The 22,237-nt window shown below is 44.1% G+C and overlaps 1 protein-coding gene across 3 annotated transcripts; it reads left to right on the forward strand.

Annotated features, from left to right (window-relative positions):
• The first annotated feature begins 15,460 nt into the window (after window positions 1-15,460).
• On the forward strand, window positions 15,461-20,585 carry CYB5R1 (cytochrome b5 reductase 1). Of its 3 annotated transcripts, none has more exons than XM_030844370.2 (9): window positions 15,461-15,535; window positions 15,842-15,991; window positions 16,106-16,178; window positions 16,698-16,804; window positions 17,046-17,175; window positions 17,835-17,918; window positions 18,797-18,882; window positions 19,356-19,455; window positions 19,785-20,585. In XM_030844370.2, the coding sequence occupies exons 1-9, from the start codon at window positions 15,521-15,523 to the stop codon at window positions 19,955-19,957; spliced, it is 918 nt and encodes a 305-aa protein (XP_030700230.1). In that variant the 5' UTR covers window positions 15,461-15,520; the 3' UTR covers window positions 19,958-20,585. The 3 variants fall into 3 exon arrangements, with proteins under 3 accessions (XP_030700230.1, XP_069902985.1, XP_069902986.1); XM_070046884.1 differs by having other exon boundaries at window positions 15,489-15,598; XM_070046885.1 differs by lacking the exon at window positions 19,785-20,585 and having other exon boundaries at window positions 15,489-15,598; window positions 18,797-18,934.
• Window positions 20,586-22,237: the final 1,652 nt, after the last annotated feature.

Consider the following 22,237-nt stretch of genomic DNA (forward strand, 5'->3'; position numbering starts at 1 on the left):
GGCAGATTCTTAACCACTATGCTACTAGGGAAGTCCCCTGCCACTGGTTTTTAAATCACATGACCCGACTTTAAATCCATCAGCTGGACAAAGAGGAGCCTGAACCAAGATGGCAGAGCAGAAGGACGTGCTCTCACTCCCTCTTGCGAGAACACCAGAATCACAACTAGCTGCTGGACAAACATCGACAGGAAGACACTGGAACTCACCAAAAAAAGATACCCCACATCTAAAGACAAAGGAGAAGCCAAAATGAGACGGTAAGAGGGGTGCAATCACAGCAAAATCAAATCCCATAACTGCTGGGTGGGTGACTCACAGACTGGAGAACACTTATACCACAGAAGTCCACCCACTGGAGTTAAGGTTCTGAGCCCCATGTCAGACTTCCCAATCTGGGGGTCCAGCAACGGGGGGAGATTCCTAGAGAATCAGACTTTTAAGGCTAGTGGGATTTGATTGCAAGACTTCGACAGGACTGGGGGAAACAGAGACTCCACTCTTGGAGGGCACATACAAAGTAGTGTGCACATCGGGACCCAGGGGAAGGAGCAGTGACCCCAGGGGGGACTGAACCAGACCTGCCTGCTAGTGTTGGAGGGTCTCCTGCAGAGGTGGGGGGAGGGTGCTGTGGCTCACCGTGTGGGGACAAGGACACTGACAGCAGAAGTTCTGGGAAGTAATCCTTGGAGTGAGCCCTCCCAGAGTCTGCCATTAGCCCTACCAAAGAGCCCAGGTAGGCTCCACTGTTGGGTTGCCTCAGGCCAAACAACCAACAGGGAGGGAACCCAGACCCACCCATCAGCAGTCAAGCAGATTAAAGTTTTACTGAGCTCTGCCCACCAGAGCAACACCCAGCTATACCCACCACCAGTTCCTCCCATCAGGAAACCTGCACAAGCCTCTTAGATAGCCTCATCCACCAGAGGGCAGACAGCAGAAGCAAGAAGAACTACAATCCTGCAGCCTGTGGAACAAAAACCACATTCACAGAAAGATAGACAAGATGAAAAGGCAGAGGGCTATGTACCAGATGAAGGAACAAGATAAAACCCCAGAAAAACAACTAAATGAAGTGGAGATAGGCAACCTTCCAGAAAAAGAATTCAGAATAATGATAGTGAAAATGATCCAGGACCTTGGAAAAACAATGGAGGCAAAGATCGAGAAGATGCAAGAAATGTTTAACAAAGACCTAGAAGAATTACAGAAAAAACAGAGATGAACAATACAATAACTGAAATGAAAAATACTCTAGAAGGAATCAATAGCAGAATAACTGAGGCAGAAGAACAGCTAAGTGACCTGGAAGACAGAATGGTGGAATTCACTGCTGAGGAACGGAATAAAGAAAAAAGAATGAAAAGAAATGAACACAGCCTAAGAGACCTCTGGGACAACCTTAAATGCAACAACATTCTCATTCTCATATAGGGGTCCCAGAAGTAGAAGAGAGAGAAAAAGGACCCAAGAAAATATTTGAAGAGATTAGAGTCAAAATCCTCCCTAACATGGGAAAGGAAATAGACACCCAAGTCCAGAAAGCACATAGAGTCCCAGGCAGGATAAACCCAAGGAGAAACATGCCAAGACACATAGTAATCAAACTGACAAAAATTAAAGGCAAAGAAAAATTATTGAAAGCAGCAAGGGAAAAAAGACAAATAATATACAAGGGAACTCCCATAAGGTTAACAGCTGATTTCTCAGCAGAAACTCTACAAGCCAGAAGGGAGTGGCATGATATACTTAAAGTGATGAAAGGGAAGAACCTACAACCAAGATTACTCTACCCAGCAAGAATCTCATTCAGATTGGATTCAGATGGAGATATCAAAAGCTTTACAGACAAGCAAAAGCTAAGAGAATTCAGCACCACCAAACCAGGTTTACAACAAATGCTAAAGGAACCTTTCTAGGCAAGAAACACAAGAGAAGAAAAACACCCACAAAAACAAACCCAAATCAATTAAAAAAAATGGTAATAGGAACATACATATTGATAATCATCTTGAATGTAAATGGATTAAATGCTCCAACCAAAAGACACAGAGTGGCTGAATAGATACAAAAATAAGACTCATATATATGCTGTCTACAAGAGACCCACTTCAGACCTAGGGACACATAGACTGAAAGTGAGAGGATGGAAAAAGATATTCCATGCAAATGGATATCAAAAGAAAGCTGGAATAGCAATACTCATATCAGATAAAATAGACTTTAAAATAAAGAATGCTACAAGAGACAAGGAAGGACACTACATAATGATCAAGGGATCAATCCAACAAGAAGATATAACAATTATAAATGTATATGCACCCAACATAGGAGAACCGCAATACATAAGGCAACTGCTAACAGCTATAAAAGAGGAAATCGACAGTAAACACAGTAATAATGGGGGAGTTCAACACCTCACTTACACCAATGGACAGATCATCCAAACAGAAAATTAGTAAGGAAACACAAGCTTCAAATGACACAATAGACCAGATAGACTTAATTGATATTTATAGGACATTCAGTCCAAAAAGAGCAGGTTACACTTTCTTCTCAAGTGTGCACGGAATATTCTCCAGGATAGATCACATTTTGGGTCACAAATCAAACCTCAGTAAATTTTAAAAAATTGAAATCATATCAAGCATCTTTTCCAACCACAACGCTATGAGATTAGAAATCAATTACAGGGAAAAAAAGTAAAAAACACAAATACATGGAGACTAAACAATACGTTACTAAACTACCAAGAGATCACTGAAGAAATCAAAGAGGACATCAAAAACTACTTAGAGACAAATGACAATGAAAACACGACTATCCAAAACCTATGGGATGCAGCAAAAGCAGTTCTAAGAGGGGAGTTTATAGCAATACAAGCCTACCTAAAGGAACAAGAAAAATCTCAAATAAACAATCTAAACTTACACCTAAAGAACTAGAGAAAGAAGAATAAACAAAACCCAAAGTTAGCAGAAGAAAAGAAATCATACAGATCAGAGCAGAAATAAATGAAATAGAAATTAAAAAAACAGGAAAGATCAATAAAATTAAAAGCTTGTTCTTTGAGAAGATAAACAAAATTGATAAACCATTAGCCAGACTCATCAAGAAAAAGAGGGAGCGGACTCAAATCAATAAAATTAGAAATGAAAAAGGAGAAGTTACAACAGACACCACAGAAATATAAAGCATCCTAAGAGACTACTACAAGCAACTCTATGCCAATAAAATGGACAACCTGGAAGAAATGGACAAATTCTTAGAAAGGTATAACCTTCCAAGACTGAACCAGGAAGAAACAGAAAATATGAACAGACCAATCACAAGTAATGAAATTGAAACTGTGATTAAAAATCTTCCAACAAACAAAAGTCCAGGACCAGATGGCTTCACAGGTGAATTCTGTCAAATATTTAGAGAAGAGCTAACACCCATCCTTCTCAAACTCTTCCAAAAAATTGCAGAGGAATGAACACTCCCAAACTCATTCTGTGAGGTCACCATCACCCTGATACTAAAACCAGACAAAGGTACTACAAAAGAAGAAAATTACAGACCAATATCACTGATGAATATAGATGCAAAAATCCTCAACAAAATACTAGGAAACAGAATCCAACAACACATTAAAAGGATCATACACCATGATCAAGTGGGATTTATCCCAAGGATGCAAGGATTCTTCAGTATACGCAAATCAATCAATGTGATACACCATATTAACAAACTGAAGAAGAAAAACCATATGATCATCTCAATAGATGCAGAAAAAGCTTTTGACAAAATTCAACACTCATGTATTATAAAAACTCTCCAGAAAGTGGGCATAGAGGCAACCTACCTCAACATAATAAAGGCTATATACGACAAACCCACAGCAAACATCATTCTCAATGGTGAAAAACTGAAAGCATTTCCTCTAAGATCAGGAACGAGACAAGGATGCCCACTCTCACCACTATTATTCAGCATCGTTTTGGAAGTCCTAGCCATGGCAATCAGAGAAGAAAAAGAAATAAAAGGAATACAAATTGGAAAAGAAGAAGAAAAACTGTCACTCTTTGCAGATGACATGGTACTATACATAGAGAATCCTAAAGATGCCACCAGAAAATTACTAGATCTAATCAATGAATTTGGTAAAGTTGCAGGGTACAAAATTAATGCACAGAAATCTCTTGCATTCCTATATACTAATGATGAAAAATATGAAGGAGAAATTAAGGAAACACTCCCATTTACCATTGCAACAAAAAGAATAAAATACCTAGGAATAAACCTACCTAGGGAGAAAAAAGACCTGTATGCAGAAAACTGTAAGACACTGATGAAAGAAATTAAAGATGATACCAACAGATGGAGAGATATGCCATGTTCTTGGATTGGAAGAATCAATATTGTGAAAATGACTATACTACCCAAAGCAATCTACAGATTCAATGCAATCCCTATCAAATTATCAATGGCATTTTAAATTGGTATGGAGACACAAAAGACCCCAAATAGCCAAAGCACTCTTGCGGGAAAAAAATGGAGCTGGAGAAATCAGACTCTTTGACTTCAGACTATACTACAAAGCTACAGTAATCAAGACAATAGGTTACTGGCACAAAAATAGAAACATAGATCAATGGAACAAGATGCAAAGACCAGAGATAAACCCACACACCTATGGTCAACTAATCTATGACAAAGGAGGCAAGGACATACAATGGAGAAAGACAGTCTCTTCAATAAGTAGTGCTGGGAAAACTGGACAACTACATGCAAAAGAATGAAATTAGAACACTCCCTAACACCATACATAAAAATAAACTCAAAATGGATTAGAGACCTAAATGTAAGACCAGACACTATAAAACTCTTAGAGGAAAACATAGGAAGAACACTCTTTGACATAAATCACAGCAAGATCTTTTTTTGACCCACCTCCTTGAGTAATGGAAATAAAAACAAAAAGAAACAAATGGGACCTAATGAAACTTCAAAGCTTTTGCACAGCAAAGGAAACCATAAACAAGACAAAAAGACAACCTTCAGAATGGGAGAAAATATTTGCAAACGAATCAATGGACAAAGGATTAATCTCCAAAATATATAAAGAGCTCATGCAGCTCAATATTAAAAAAACAAACAACCCAATCCAAAAAATGGCCAGAAGACCTAAATAGACATTTCTCCAAAGAAGACATACAGATGGCCAAGAAGCACATGAAAAGCTGCTCAACATCACTAATTATTAGAGAAATGCAAATCAAAACTACAATGAGGTATCACCTCACACCAGTTAGAATGGGCATCATCAGAAAATCTACAAACAACAAATGCTGGAGAGGGTGTGGAGAAAAGGGAACCCTCTTGCACTGTTGTGGGAATGTAAACTGATACAGCCACTCTGGAGAACAGTATGGAGGTTCCTTAAAAAACTAAAAATAAAATTACATATGATCCAGCAATCCCACTACTGGGCATATACCCAGAGAAAACCATAATTCAAAAAGACACATGCACCCCAATGTTCCTTGCAGCACTATTTACAATAGCCAGGTCCTGGAAGCAACGTAAATGCCCATCGACAGACGAATGGATAAAGAAGATGTGGTATATATATATACAATGGAATATTACTCAGCCATAAAAAGGAACAAATCTGGGTCACTTGTTGAGACGTGGATGGATCTAGAGACTGTCATACAGAGTGAAGTAAGTCAGAAAGAGAAAAACAAATATCGTATATTAACGCATATATGAGGAACCTAGAAAAATGGTTCAGATGAACCGGTTTGCAGGGCAGAAATTGAGACACAGATGTAGAGAACAAACGTATGGACACCAAGGGGGGAAAGCCGTGGGGGCGGGGGGCGTGCTGAATTGGGCGATTGGGATTGACATGTACACGCTGATGTGTATAAAACTGATGACTAATAAGAACCTGCTGTATACAAAAATAAATAAAATTTAATTTAATTTTTTTTAAAAGTTACAGAACTCTAAAGGTGATTTTACCATGTGTAAATTATATCTTAATTTACAAAAGGGAAAAATCCACAGTGAGATACCAGCACACATCTGCTAGAATGGTTAAAACCGAAGGACTGAAATACCAGGTGTTGCCAAAGATGTGGATGAGCGTTGCTGGTGGGAATGCAAAGTGATGCAGCCAGTCTGCAAAACAGCCTGGCCGTTTCTTACAAAAGTAAATCTGTACCTACCACACAAACCAGCCGTCCCACTCTTACTTACCCAAAAACTTGCCCATGAATTTTTAGAGCAGCTTTATTCATTGTAGCCAAAAGCTGAAACAACTCAAATGTTCATCAGAAGTCATAAAGAGATTAACATAAATAAATTGTAGACAAGGCAAACTATACTGATATAAACCGTATCAGTGGTTTTCTGGGACTGGGGATTGGGGGGGCCAGGGGAGGACAGAGATTGACTGTAAAGGACCACAAAGCAGCTTTCTAGGGGGACAGGACTGTTCTATATCCTGAGGATGGTAACGGTGGTTCTATAACTGCAAACATTTGTTAAAATTCAATGAACTGTATGCTAAAAATGGTTTGTAAGTTATATGTCAATAAAGCTGACTTTAAAACTAAAAAAATAATAATAAATTATTCTCTTCAAAATGCCATGGTTTAGGCACAAGTTTAGAAAACCATCCCTGAGAAATAGGGATGTAGAGAAACCTAATTTATCATAGAGATGGTGCTGCAAATGCCTGGGGAGAGCAAACAGCACGAGGATGCGTAGTCATCCACATGAGAAGCTAGGATGACTGAAACCCTAACACACGTTCCTACTAAAAACTCCATCCTGCAAAACTCCATCCTCCTGTGTGTTCTTCTCCAAGAAGAACACACAGGAGACCATCATTATGACCTCAGAGCTGGGGGGAGGGGAGACGATGTGATACTATTCGCAGCGTAGTAAAGATAGGTCAGTGGAACTACATAGAGTAAAACTAGCCTCAGGCTTACACAGTTACTGGATTTTGACAAGATGCCAAGGTAATTCAGAAGGCAAGGGAAGCTGTTTTCCAAAAATGGTGCTGTAACAACTGGATATCAGTGCAAAAAAAATGAACCTCAACCCCTATCTCACTCCATATGCAAATATGAATTTGAGATGAACACAGACCTAAAGGTAAAAACTAACACTATATTCTGCACAGTGAAGGAAACATCAACAAAATGAAAAGGCAGCCTACTGAATAGGAGAAAATGTTTATTTGCAAGATATTTATCTGATAAGGGGTTAATATCCAAAATATATAAGGGACTCACTGAACCCCATAGCAGAAAAAAATAGCCCAATTAAAAGTGGACAAAGGACCTTTATAGACATTTCTCAAAAGAAGACATACAAGTGACCAACAGGTACATGAAAAGATACTCAATGTCACCAATCATCAGGGAAAATCAAACCAAAACCACTATGAGATATCACCTCACTTCTGTTAGAATTGCTTTCAGTAAATTTTTTTTTTAAGGTAAGCGTTGGTGAGGATGTGGGGAAGAGTGAACACTTGTACATGGTTGGTGGGAACATAAATTAGTACAGCCATTATGGGAGTTCCTCAAAAAATTAAAAATAGAACTAACTTCTGATCCAGCAATCCCACTTCTTGGTACTTATATATCCAAAGGAATTGGAATCAGGTTATCCAAAATACGTCTGCGCTCCCATGTTCATAGCAGCACTCTTCACAATGCCAAGGCAGGAAACAACCTAAATGTCCATTGACAGAGGAATGGATAAAGAAGATGTAGTATATAAAGGTATACAGTGAAGTATTGTGCAGCCTTTAAACAGGTGGAAATCCTGCCATTTGTGACAACATGGATGAACTGGGAGGACATTATGCTAAGTGAAATAAGCCAGACACAGAAAGACAAACATTGCATGATCTCATTTATGTGTAAAATCTAAAATAATGAAACTCAGAGAAGCAGAGTAGAATGTTGATTGCCAGGGGCCGGGGGAAGGGAGAAGTGCGGAGATCTTATCAAAGGATGTGAAGATTCGTAAGATTTGGGGATCTAATGCACAGCAATGTGACTATAGTTAACAATGCTGTATTTTATACATGAAATTTGCTAAGAGGGTAGGTCTTAAGAGCCTTAAGATTAATAACAAAAGAAAGAAAACAAAAGAAGAGAAGAGAAGAGAGAGAAGGAAGGAAAGAAGGAAATGGTAACCATGAGAGGTGATGGGTATGTTATTTAGATTGTGGTGATTATTTCACAATGTAAGTGTGTATCAAAATATCAAGTTGTACCCTTAAAACATATATAATTTTTATTTGTCAGCTGTACCTCAATAAAGCTGCGGGGAGAAACAAAAATTGTAAAGCTTCTAGAAAGAAACATAAGAGAATATCTTTGCAACCCTGTAGTATACAATATTTCTTAAACAGGGTTTTAAAAATCACTGACCATAAAAGGAAAAAGTAATAAATTGTACATCAAGGTTACACAAAACTGTTAATTCAAAAAAATGTTCTAGATCTTCTCTAACCATCCTAACTTCAATACAAAACTTTTAATAGTTTTTGTTTATTTGCTTTTTTGTTTTTTGGTTCCCAGAGGAGAAAGAGGGAGGGAAAAGAGAGCAAAAATTGGGAGAAGATTCAAAGTGGGGAGGAGAAAAGTTTTTAGTTCAAAAAGTTATGCCCTGTTAGAAGGCTACAGTTTTTAGATAGATGGCCTTGTCAAAACAACACTATTATGGATAAAGAAAATGTGATAAAGAAATAGATAGGGGCTTCCCTGGTGGCACAGTGGTTCGGGGTCCGCCTGCCTATGCAGGGGACGCGGGTTCATGCCCCGGTCCGGGAAGATCCCACATGCCGCAGAGCGGCTGGGCCCGTGAGCCATGGCCGCTGGGCCTGCGCGTCCCGAGCCTGTGCTCTGCAACGGGAGAGGCCACAACAGCGAGAGGCCCGCGTACGAAAAAAAAAAAAAAAAAAACATAAATGAAGGGACTTCCCTGGTGGCATAGTGGATAAGGCTCCGCGCTCCCAATGCAGGGGGCCCAGGTTCGATCCCTGATCAGGGAAGTAGATCCCACATGCATGCCGCAACTAAGGAGCCTGCCTGCTACAACTAAGACCTGGTGCAACCAAATAAATAAATATTTAAAAAAGAAAAACAACATAAATGAGGAGGTTTGTAGTCTTTTTTTTTAATATATTCTTTTTTGTTTTAATTTATTTTATTTATTTACCTTTGGCTGTGTTGGGTCTTTGTTTCTGCACAGGCTTTCTCTAGTTGCAGAGAGCGGGGACTACTCTTCACTGCGGTGCGCGGGAGTCTCATTGCGGTGGCTTCTCTTGTTGCAGAGCAGGGCTCTAGGTGCGCGGGCTTCAGTAGTTGTGGTGCGTGGGCTCAGTAGTTGTGGCTTGCGGGCTCTAGATCTTAGTTGCTCCGCAGCATGTGGGATCTTACCAGACCAGGGCTCGAACCTGTGTCCCCTGCATTGGCAGGCAGATTCTTAACCACTGCGCCACCAGGGAAGCCCTGTAGTCTTTTTTTGGTTTTGAAATATTTCCTAAATTTAAACTTATGAAAGAAATCTTTGAATATAACTAATTGTCTCTCACTGGGATATTTATTCTCCCAATTCATTAGAAACAGAATAACATCATGGGATACCATGTATACATCTAAGAGAGATAAAAATTCCCATATTCCATGCATTTTGTGTTGACCAGTAAAATGAAAGCAAAGTCTTAGGGTGAGGTTTCCATTTAAAGATTCCAATAAGGGCTTTTTCAGCTGACAAAAACCTTTTTTGCATTGGCCTGGTAATTCTTTACCTTGTTATTTTGCCATGGCTCTCAATCAGACGCTATGTATATATTTGTTCAGCTGTTCTAGTTGTCTTCACTGAGAAGTTTCAAATTACCTAGATTGCTATTATAAAAAAACTTTTATGTACGACTTGAAGAGATCTTCAAGACACAACCGTTAAATGCAAACACTCAGGCTTCAATACAGTAGATTCATTACAAAATTATTAATTAATGCAAAAAAAATCTACACATTTCTGTTCAGTGTAATTACAAATAAAGAAACTACAGAAGATTCTGTTACTGGTGGTTTGTCTGACTATGAACCCTATAAAAACTCTCCTGATTAAAACAACTAAATATGCTACACATAACACTTAAAAGCCATTGTTATGTGGATCACTGGAATGAAAACAATATGAGAAATTCTCAGAGACCAAAAAATTAAACAAAACTAGGACTCCAGATAGGTAAATAAGGCCTGAAGCTGGCTTTTGTCCTGAGGGAATTAGTCAAGTGCCTGTGACACTGGGCTGAGCAGGGTGCAAGGGACGGGAAAAGGTCAGGATAACCTAGGATTTCAAGATACGGGAGACAACCACGTAAAGACGCAACAGCAAGGGCTGCACATTCAACAGAGAGAACTAGGGAAAAATACACACCACTGAACGGGACAGAAACAAAATCTACTAGAGGGGAAAATACCTCCCCTGATATTCCCAAATACTAGCTGTCCCTTGTGTAGATTTGCAGCCACCTGAATCAACACTACGAGGTGATCTCAGAAATCTCCAGCCAAGATAATATTTTCAATTGGCCACCACTCAAGTTGGTAATTTCCACCAAGATGCCCGGAAAAGGCAAATACAAATCTTTTGAAGCATTTAGAACTCAAAGAATCCTCACAAAGTTCTGAAGAATAGAAGCTCATAGTAAAAAAAAAAAAAAAAAAAATCGCAAAACACACAAGGAAATAAGACACCATAGTGAGAACCAGAAGAAAAAAAAATCATTATTGTATTAACTTCAAATATTAGGTTAAAATATTCACGTTAAATTTCTAGGATAACTCCAAAGGCTAGAAAGAGTGTTTACTGCCAAAACCAGAGAGAGGGAGAGAAAAAAAAAAAAGTAATGAGAAAGAAAAGAAAAATTCAACCAGGTCTCCTGAAAGGCAAAAAGAGAGAGAGAAAAAAGAAAAGTAGAAGATACTTGATGTAATAGCATAAATTCATAAATATAAATATTACCTGATAGATGAAAATGAACCAAACTCATTAGCTAAAAAAGATTGTCTTAATTTAAAAAAATATACAGCTTTTCCTATTTATAAGAGATAACAGAAAACCTAATAGAGAGATAACCTAATAACAGAAAAGAGATAACCTAATAGAGATAACCTAATAACAGAAAAGAGATAACCTAATAACAGAAAAGCTGGAAGAAACAGCATGGAAAAAAGATATACCTGGCTAATACAACTAAAATAAATGATATCCGACAAGACAGACATTAAGGGGGAGAAAAAAAGAGGCATCACCAGAGATAAAGAAGATCGAGACATATCTTAGGGGTTGTTTGATGAAAGATGAACCTTATTAGGGAGCTAAAACAATGTATTTAACTGTAGACTTTACCTCAAGGAGACAAAATTAGTATTAACAAAACACCCAAGGAGAAATTGCTAAATTCACCATCGTAGTGGGAGATTCTAACATATCTCAGTAACTGATAGATCTACAATGCTCTCCCCAGCCTAAAAACAAAATTAGTAAGGTTGGAATACAATCAACCAGCTTGATCCAATGGGCACATATAGAACATTGCATCCTTTATAATTTTTTTAAAGGCATACATGGAACATACATGAAAATTGACTGGGAAGCATCTCAACAAGTCCCAAAGAATTGAAGCGACACCCCAAGTTCACTGACAACAATACAATTAGCTTCTAACCTACCTGTTTTCTAAATTAATGATGAAAAGAAAGATTTTTAAACCCATATTTTTTAACATACACACATATTTCTAAATAATTCATAAGCTAAAGAAAAATAGTAATGGAAGTTAGAAAATATTTAGAACTGAACCATAATGGAATTACTAATAGGAAACGTTGGGTCATGCAGTTAATCCTGTTCTTGAAGGAAATTTATAGGCTTAAGTGAAAATAAGTGAGACTATAAATTATAAAATAAAGAAGACTAAAAATTAAAAAGGTAAGCATCCATCATAAGAATTTAGTAAACTAGAAGAAACAAAAAGCAATGAAAATATAAGGAAAGAAATCTTCAATATAGGCTGAATTTAATGGCATATGAAGAAACATAATGAAGAGAAAGAAATGGCAAGCCACGCAGTGGGAGGAGTATTGTAGTACAAAGAACAAGGAACGTCCACCCAGAAATGTATAAAGAACTAGTACAGATGAATGAGAAAAAGGCAGGCAACCCAGTGGGCCAAAAACTTCAACAAGGAACTTTGCAAAAGAAGAAGCGTTTCAAAAGGAGCTCATCTCATTTCTCCTCAGGGAACAGCAAATAAAAATTTAAATGGCTAAAACTAAAAAGACTGAAGTGCCACATGTTGGAAAGGATGTATCAGAGAACAAGGATTGGTAAACTATGGCCCATGGACCAAACACAGTCCACCAACTGCTTTGCAAACACAGCTGTATCGGAGCATGGCCATGATCAACTGTCTATACATTGTCTAGGACCGCTTTCATGCTGCAAGGCCAGAGTTGAATAGCAGCCACAGAGGCTGTATAGTTCACAAAATCTAGACTATTTACTGTCTGGCCCTTTACAGAAATATTTGTCAACTTCTGATGTGGAAAAGCAAGACTTCTCATCACTACTGGTGGAAGTGCAAACCGGCCCAATCACTTTAGGAAACTGTTTGCAGAATCCACTGCATCAAATATCGTGCACCTGACGATGGGGCAATCCCATTCCTAGGTAAACACTCATTCAAGTACCTGTGCCCCAGGAGACATGTACGACAGCGTATACAGGAGCATTATTTGTAATGGTCACAAATTGGAGGCAACCCAAATGAACGTCAGTAGTACACCGGGTAAATAAATTTGATCTAATCATACAACGGAACACTACTCAGCAATGAAAATGAATAAACTACTCTCACAACAATACGGATAAATCTCACAAACATAACACAAAAAAGAAGCTAGATACAAAAGACCACATACTGTACGATCCCATTTATATAAATTCCTAAAAGAGGCAAAACTAAGAGTCACCTCCACATTATTTGAGGCCAAAACCCAAGTCTTACCTACTGTGGAAGTTTCTCCCTACAGTCACTTTGCTCAAAGGAGAAGCCAAGAAGAAAGTCACCTAAGAGAAAAATCAGTGGGACACAGAGACAATCAATGTCCTTCAGAGTCACATATATAGTTGTTTTAATCAGGAGAGTTTTTATAGGGTTCATAGTCAGACAAACCACCAGTAACAGAATCTTCTGTAGTTTCTTTATTTGTAATTACACTGAACAGAAATGTGTAGATTTTTTTTGCATTAATTAATAATTTTGTAATGAATCTACTGTATTGAAGCCTGAGTGTTTGCATTTAACGGTTGTGTCTTGAAGATCTCTTCAAGTCGTACATAAAAGTTTTTTTATAATAGCAATCTAGGTAATTTGAAACTTCTCAGTGAAGACAACTAGAACAGCTGAACAAATATATACATAGCGTCTGATTGAGAGCCATGGCAAAATAACAAGGTAAAGAAGAATTACCAGGCCAATGCAAAAAAGGTTTTTGTCAGCTGAAAAAGCCCTTATTGGAATTTTTAAACGGAAACCTCACCCTAAGACTTTGCTTTCATTTTACTGGTCAACACAAAATGCATGGAACATGGGAATTTTTACCTTTCTTAGACGTATACATGACTGAGAAGGGTGGTTGTCTCAGGAGGCTGGAATTAGGGGGCTCTTCTGAGCCTGGAGCTTCACCACGCATTGTCCAGTCTGGTGAAGACCATTCTGAGCTGGCCTGGAACATGGCTGGATGGTGGCGGATGGGGCCACGTGCAGGCCTGGGCAGGAATCAGGTGACTTCTCTGGTGGGTAGGCTGGAGGTCAGTGCTCGTCACCTAAGCAGTGTCCTTTGGGTCACTTGGGGGTGTCTCTCTGTGTCCAAATCCAGACTGGAGAGTCTGGACGGCCTCCCAGAACAGTCTCTGAGTACTTTTCTGTGGGTCTGTAAGGGGTTGCGTATCAGCTTATTTGAGGGATTTTGGCAATCCTGGATGAGGATCTACTACCTGTTTTTGTAAGTAAAATTTTATTAGAACGTAGTAACTTTTATTCATTTACGTATTATCTATGGCTGCTTTCATGCTACAACAGCAAAGCAGAATAATTGTTACACAGGCCGTATGCCACCAAAATATTTACCATCTGACCCAAACAGAAAAAGGTTGCCAACTCAGACACACACAGAGCGAAGACCATGTGAACGCACAGTGAGAAGAAGACGGTTATCTACAGGCTAGGGAGAGAGGCCTCAGGAGAAATCAAGAGCAAACGTCAGGGTTTCCCTGGTGGCGCAGTGGTAGAGAGTCCGCCTGCCGATGCAGGAGACACAGGTTCGTGCCCCGGTCCGGGAAGATCCCACATGCCGCGGAGCGGCTGGGCCCGTGAGCCATGGCCGCTGAGCCTGCGCTTCCGGAGCCTGTGCTCCGCAACGGGAGAGGCCACAGCAGTGAGGGGCCCGCGTACCGCAAAAAAAAAAAAAAAAAAAGAGCAAACGTCAACCAGGCTGGGAACTGGGTATGAGAGGGAATGGGCATCTCGGCCGATGTGTGGCTCCTGGCCCTCAGCATCTGTTACCGTCTCCTCCTGTCCCCCGCCTCTGCTGCCAGCAGGGCTCAGCTCGAATCTCTAGCCGGGCATCATCACTGTCTGCAGAGAGTCATTGTAGCAGCTGACATCTGTTGAGTGTTTTGTTCTATGACAGGCCACATGTTAAGCACATTACATGCCTCATAGCACTTATCTATCGGTAGACAGGAATCAGAAAGAAGTTGAGGAAGTCGTCCAGGTTCTGATTCAGTCCAGTCTGCCCCCAAAGCCAGGTCTTTGGCCCCGGGGGCTGGAGAACCCAGATCCAGATGAGAAGCTTGATCTGGACCCAAAAGGAGCTCCTGAATGAGCCTGATGGCATGAGGGCCTGGCCATGTGAGCAAAACCAGTCACGGAAGCAGGAAATGAAGATGCCACTGTCATTCCCGAGGAGACTTGGCCAGCCTGTGAATCCTCTGGTTGAAAGTCTGCCCTTTGAAGAACTAACGTGACAACACAATGATCAGTTTCAGGCCCTCCTGCTCTACTTTGAGCTTGTCTCTCTCTGAACGCCAGATTCCTCCCTGCTAAGCAATTTGCAGACTTGGAGATTTCCAGTTCCAGCTTGGTGTGGTTCTACGTTTGACAGGACTCCCTCCCTGTTCGACGCTAAGTGGTCTTAGTAGCAGGAACAGAAGGCTGGGGAGGAGGGTCTGGAGCTGCAGCCCCTCCTTGTAGGAGTACCTGGCAGCCGAGTCCGGAGGAAAGAGGTGGGGCGCGGAGTGACCCCGCCCCTACCGGGCCCCGCCCAGCCATGCCCCGCCCCTCCATGCCCCGCCTCCTGCCCGCCCCGCGGCGCATTGTGGGATCTGGGCGCTGGCTGCGAGGTGGAGGACGCGGCTCTTGAAGATGGGGTTGCAGACGGTGAGACCCTCGCTCCGTATCCCGCACCAGGGGACTCCGCCCCTTCTGGTTCCCGGCACTCAGGTCCGGACCAGGGGCTCTCACCGCCGACCCCGCCCCGCAGGGCTTTACACCCGCCCTGGATGCCGGGGTCTCGGTACCGCACGCTCGGGCTGGGGACCCCACGCAGGCTGCCCCCTGAGCTCGGCTTGCTCCTGCGCTGGAGTTCGGGGTCGCCACCCGGGGTGCAGGTCGTAGGGGCCCGTCACCGCCCACGCCCTGGGCTCTTCCCCGGCGCGACGGTCACGCTGCCCCCTCTGCCCGCAGAGCCCAGTCCTGCTGGCCTCCCTGGGGGTGGGGCTGCTGACTCTGCTCGGCCTGGCTCTGGGCTCCTACCTGGTGCGGAGGTCCCGCCGGCCGCGGATCACGCTCCTGGACCCCAATGAGAAGTACCTGCTGCGACTGCTAGACAAGACAGTGAGTTGTGGAGTAGCGGAGGGGACCTGAGTTCCGCTCGGCTGTGGTTGGGATGCCCCGGGGAGTTGGCGACACCAGACCTGCCTGGTGAGACGCTTGTCATCCATCCTCCAGACCGTGAACCACAACACCAAGAGGTTCCGCTTTGCCCTGCCCACCGCCCACCACGTTCTGGGGCTGCCTGTGGGTAAGAACTGCGGCGTGGGCTCCTTTCCCTGGTATTCTAATAGGGTGAGCCCCCTTCTGGGGTCTCCTGAAACGCGCTGCTTCAGTCTTGTGCCTCCCCACCCCATCACCCTTTCCACACCAGGCTGCGTATCCTCCAGGCTGTGAGGTGCCCTGGGCCACTCTAGGGTGTGGCTTCTGTGCCCCCAGACATCTTCAACTCTCAGCAGTCCTCCCTCCTTCCTGCAGGATTTGCTTATATCCCCGCTGAGCAAGCACTAATCTTTTCCCCATTGCCCAGACCCTCAACTCACTGCTAAGGTCCTGGGCAGTCATTGATAAGAATCTCAGCAGAGGGGAGTTTATGAGGGATCCAGCTGGGGGCTCAAAGGGGTGAATCCTCCCTGCTTGGTTGCTCACTGGGACCCCAGCACGGAGCAAGACGCTTCTGTCCTCTCAAACCTCCCAGATTATTTTGAAAGGTAACAGGAATGCAGCACCTCCACAGGAGTCCTTATGTAGCTCTGCACGTGGTCCCCAGGCCAACATGTCTACCTCTCTGCCCGGATCGATGGCAGCCTGGTCATCAGGCCGTACACTCCCATCACCAGCGATGAGGACCAAGGCTATGTGGATCTTGTCATCAAGGTAAGAAGGTTGGAAGGAGCCCCAGGAGCCCCTTATCCTCCTCCCTCTGGGACCTGTAGAAACTTCCAAGATGTGTTTGATAGGAGGAGATGCGTGTCCTTTGTGGACATGAAGGAAGTATGTGGAATGGGAAGAGAGAGCATGTGTGTCATCCCTGCCCTGCTTCAGGCAGGTTCAGTCAACAGGGGGCTCAGAAACCAGGGACATTCCAAACAAAGTACTTTCCATTCTGTCTTATCAGGTCTACCTGAAGGGTGTGCACCCCAAATTTCCTGAGGGGGGAAAGATGTCTCAGTACCTGGATAGCCTGAAGACTGGGGACATGGTGGAGTTTCGGGGGCCAAGTGGGTTGCTCACTTACGCTGGGAAAGGTAACGGCCTAGCTCCCACGTCTCCGGTGCCCGGCGTCCTCTCCACACGGTGTGGTTCTGTGTGTCCATGTGTGTGTGTGCACGTGGGTAAAGGCCAGCTGCCCCTCCTGTAAACACAGCCCTGATGTTATAGAAAGGCGTGTTCCTCAGCCCCTCTTGACACAGGGATCTGTTCTCCATCCACATGAATTCACCCACTGTGACAGCCCTGGAGATGACTAATGCAAACGCGGGCCTCTCTTTCTCTCTGCCCCTCAGGCCGAGCTATGCAGAGAGCCAGAGATTACGTTCAGCCCTTCCAGTGGGAACAGCTGGGTGCATTAGCAAGCCTGGGAGCTGCTCTGTGCCACTTGGGAAAATAGATTCACACCTGGCCTCATGCCTGTCGCCCTGAGCAGGGAGTGACCCTCTGTGGGAGTTAGCTTATGACTCACTGTGTGTTCCTAAACTGACTCGCAGCTCATAATATGGGACAGACAGTCCTGGCCCCATTGCCCCTGAAGTGTCTTGTTGTCAGGGCTGGCTCAACACCTAAGCTCCAGGATCAGATTCCACAGCAGCTGCAGAACTGGCCTGGGACGTATTTTCGATTTTGCATTTGTTTACTTAGTTTCCTGAATTGACTGTTCTTTCACCCCTCTCTCCACTCGACTTCTCAGGGATGTTTAGCATTCAGCCCAACAAAAAGTCTCCACCAGAACCGCGAGTGGCCAGGAAACTGGGAATGATTGCCGGCGGCACAGGTTCTTGTCCCCTGCTCCCTCCCACCATTGTGACTGTTGCCGTGGCAGCTTCCAGGTGACCCTCAGAAGGTTTGGTAATCATGGCCAGACTTAATCAGGGCATTCCCAGGAATGCCTAGAGCTCCCCAGTTGCTGCAAAACAAAATCATAATGAGGTAGAAACCCCCCAAAATCTATTTTAACTGACAGAATGAGAGAAACAAATCATGTGGGCTCTCCGGAGACCTCAGATGGAATGAATCTAATAAATTTTAGGTGAGAACAGAGAAGCAGCTAAGAATAGGACAGTGGAGAAGACAGAAAATTAACATTGGACATTTCCCTATGTTAGACACTCTGCTGGACTCTGTATGTGTCTATGACATAGGTACAAGCCTTCCCATTTTACGGATGGGAACACAGAGGTTCAGAGAGGTTGAATCATTTCCACATGGGTAGAGGCAGGGTTAGTGTGCAGCTCTGCTCAGTTCCAAAGCACGTGCACTTAACCTGCATGTCCAGGGCTCCAGGCATCTCAGCATTGAATCAGTAGGTACTTGCAGTCATCTGTGATACTGGAGCCTTAGCCTCCAAGGGACTTCCAGAGAGTCTTGGATTGGTTCCTTAGAAGGATTTCAGCAATATGAATTTATGTGAATTTTGAGCACGTGACCACAATTCACCTACAAGATATGAATTTTAGTGAGTTTGGGGTAAAGGGCCTATCTGTCCAGAAACGTAGGTGCTGTGAAGACACGGGGAGTGTAGAGAATTAGGACACAAAGGAAAACAGAGTGAAGGGGTGAGTGAGTAGAATATAAGATGAAAGGGTTGGGCAGCTAAGGAGCAGGGATGGGGAGGGTGGCCACCGCATCTCACCGTGGGGCATCTGTGTGCAGGAATCACCCCAATGCTGCAGCTGATCCAGGCCATCCTGAAAGACCCAGAAGATCCAACCCAGTGCTTTCTGCTTTTTGCCAACCAGGTTGCGTTGCTTTTCTCAGTCCTGGGACTTCAGAGTTACTGTGTGGGGAGAGGTATGGTACCAACGGGCAAAACGAGCCCAGTGCCTGGCTCAGCCTCTGGCCAAGGCCTCCCTGCGGGTAGAGGGTCCTCTTCCACAATAAGGAGGACAGAGCACTGAGCCACATTCCCTCCCTGGCCCGCAAGGAAAGAAAAAAAGAAAACATTTAAGGAGTCTAGTCCTGAGTATAGAAACTTGCTCCTTGAGTCTCCTTTGTTAAATATTCTGTCTTTATTCCTTCATACTGTGTAAATAAAGGCTGTTCCCCTCTCCCTCCCCTCATCCTAGCTCCCTAAAACCCTCGCTTATTCCCTAGAACTTCAATTTTCTTTTTCTTTCCTGGTTGGAAAGTTGTTACAGCAGAGAACTTTATGTTGTTGTGCTTAGGAACCTGAGAAGGTTCCTAAAGACTTTGCTTCTCCTCTTCATTTCAGACTGAAAAGGACATAATCTTACGGGAGGACTTAGAGGAGCTGCAGGCCCGACACCCCGACCACTTTACGCTCTGGTTCACTCTGGATCACCCCCCAGAAGGTACCCTCCCCATTTCTGGACATCCCCAAATCAGGGCCTCGCCCATCTGTGGGTTCTGGTTTCAGTGAAACCGACCCTGCCCGACACTGCCAAACTCTGAGCTCATGGACACAGTGGTCTCCTGGACTCTTCCCCGCGGTTCCTGTTTACCGGGTGGGTGCAGGGCTGGCCGTGCCGCTGAAGCAGGCTGAGTAGACCCGTCCAGCTGCCGCTACAGCTCTGTACCCTCTCAGGAGCCTTTCTGGACTGCCACCACCCCACCCCGGCCCCGCACTGCACCCCACTGCCAGCATGGATCTGGAGTGTCATTCTCTCCTCTCCCCATGCAGATTGGGCCTACAGCAAGGGCTTTGTGTCTGCCGACATGATCCAGGAGCACCTGCCCGCCCCAGGGGAGGATGTGCTGCTGCTGCTCTGTGGGCCACCCGCGATGGTGCAGCTGGCCTGCCACCCCAACTTGGACAAACTGGGCTACTCGCAAAGGATGCGGTTTACCTACTGAGCATCCCCTCACTTCCCTGGTCCCACTGCCGGCACTTGCCCCCAGTCAGCCCTCAAATGCTATAAGCCCTAGATGCCCTTCCCGACAGTGTCAGCCTTTTCGTCTTTCTCCGGAGCTGGAATCTGGATGGTCCCTGCGGGAACAACATCCTTATAGCCGTGGAAGAGGGCCAAAGCCGAGTCATCTCCTGGAAGGCTCCCCAGTCTCCCTGTGATGAAACATCCAGGTCAGGCTCAAGGAGCAGACTCTTCCATGGGTCAGAAAGAAGGGAGCATGTACATTTGTTCCAAGACTGGCCAGTTCCTTCGTGGCATCACACTCTTCTTTGTGTCTGTGGTTAGAGCAACCTGTTTAATGGGTTTGATTGAACATTTGGTGCTTAACCCATAGCAGACTGTGTGTGCGGTGGGGGGTGCAGACTTAGAAAGCTAATCTTTTAGAGGCAACAGGAGAGGAGGAGATGGTCTCTTCAGACCTCAGAGAAAGGGATCTGAAAGATGTGTTTGTGTGTCTGTCTCCCTCTGCCCCTGCCGAGGCTGGAGGGAAAGGGCTCCCCACGATCTAAGACTGTTACTGTGGCAGAAACCTCTGGCTTATGCAAATAAATGGGGCTAAGGCCCTTGTGTTCTACCGAAGCGGTGGTTGTGTCTGGGGTCCTTTTTTCCAAGGCTATTCACGCCTGAGAATCTTGGGAGGAAGGGTTTCCCAGCACAGAATTTCCCCCGGGTCTTCCAAAGAACCTTTGAGCGGTTGTACCCTGTGCTGAAATGTGAGCCGCCACCAAACTCCACACTCATCTTAGCAGCTGTCTCTGCAGAGCCAGAAGCTCAGCTTCTCCCTGGAGAACTTCTAAGGTGGAGGAAGGAGAATACAAGTGAGAGGGAAGCTTTTGGAGCCCAGGTGCTGTGAAGACCCCTCACAGTGGTCCTTGGTTTGGCCACTCCTTCCCTCCTTCCTTCTCTTGGCCCTTTCTTCACTGCATTTATCCTTCAGGGTACCTGGCAAATAAGTCAAGGTATTGTCTTTCTATTTGGAAGAGAAGCCTTGTCCTTTAAAAAGTAACCTGACACCACCAGCCCTAGCCAGACTGGTTGGTGCCTGGACAGAGTTGGCCCCCAGGTACATCTGTCCTGACCGCCCTTCTCCTGCTCCAACAACCTGGCCCAGTCCACTCCCTCCCAGCGTCACACCAGAGCCACCTCTTCAGATCTTCTCTTAGTCACACTGGAACAGAACAATGCATCAGGTCAGGAGGAAGGTCGGCATTGTTTTTCTGCATGGAACTGTGTACTGCTTCCCCTGGGGCCCCTGGAAGAAAGGCTTATGGACGCTCCCCAGGGTAGAACCATCACTAAATTGTGTTACTGGTATTCCATCAGACATGTCTTGATCAGCTGGTGTGTGTGTGTACTGGGCTCTGTGAGACACACTCGGCTACCTCACCTCCAAAAAGGAAAATCTTGCCTAGGGTTGTTGGGCTCACACAGTGAAGCAGCCCAGCAAAGAGAATTTCCCACACAGAAGCTCATTCCTTGTCTCGCACGGGTTCCTGCCTTATCCACTCAATATACAAACATTAAGGACCTGCCACATGCCAAGCACTGTGCTAGGTCCTGAGGATTCAACCATGACCAAGACTGTTCTTAGACCCCAAACAACTCATCGTCTAGAGTAAGACAGCGATAAATAATTACAACACAGTGTGGTTAATACAAGGTGCAGATGGGAAGGGTTTGGAAAAGATTCTGAGAAGGAGGAAGAGAAGAAAAAAAGTTTTTTAGTTAACAGCCTCGTAGCAGGCGCTGTGCTAAATGATCATTGTGTAATTGAATCCTTATTATAATCCTGTGAGTCTGAGATTAAGGATATGCAGAAGGTCATACAGCTGGTCAGTGGCTGGCAGAGCCTGAATATGAAGCTAGGATTGTCTCAATCCAAAGCCAAACCTAGAACTGGGAATTGTAAGTTGCTTGGATCCTTTGGCAGAGAATGGGGGCATGAGCAATCCAACAGAAAGACCAGCATGTGCAAAAGCCTGAGGAGCAGAAGAGAAGTTCACATTTGGAGAACCAGGCAAGTTCATTGAGGCCCAAATGCCAGAGGGAAAGTGGAGGAAGACGAGGCCTGGGAGCAGGTAAGAGCCTGGTAACGCCATGCTGAGAAACACACTCAGTCCTGTGGACAGCACACGTTTCTGAGGGTTTTATACAGCGGGCAGCACATAATAGCTAAGGTTTGTGAAGCATTTACGATTTGCCAAGCATCAAACTAAGAGCCTGC

Source organism: Globicephala melas, chromosome 1 (assembly GCF_963455315.2).
Source record: "Globicephala melas chromosome 1, mGloMel1.2, whole genome shotgun sequence".
NCBI lineage: Eukaryota > Metazoa > Chordata > Mammalia > Artiodactyla > Delphinidae > Globicephala > Globicephala melas.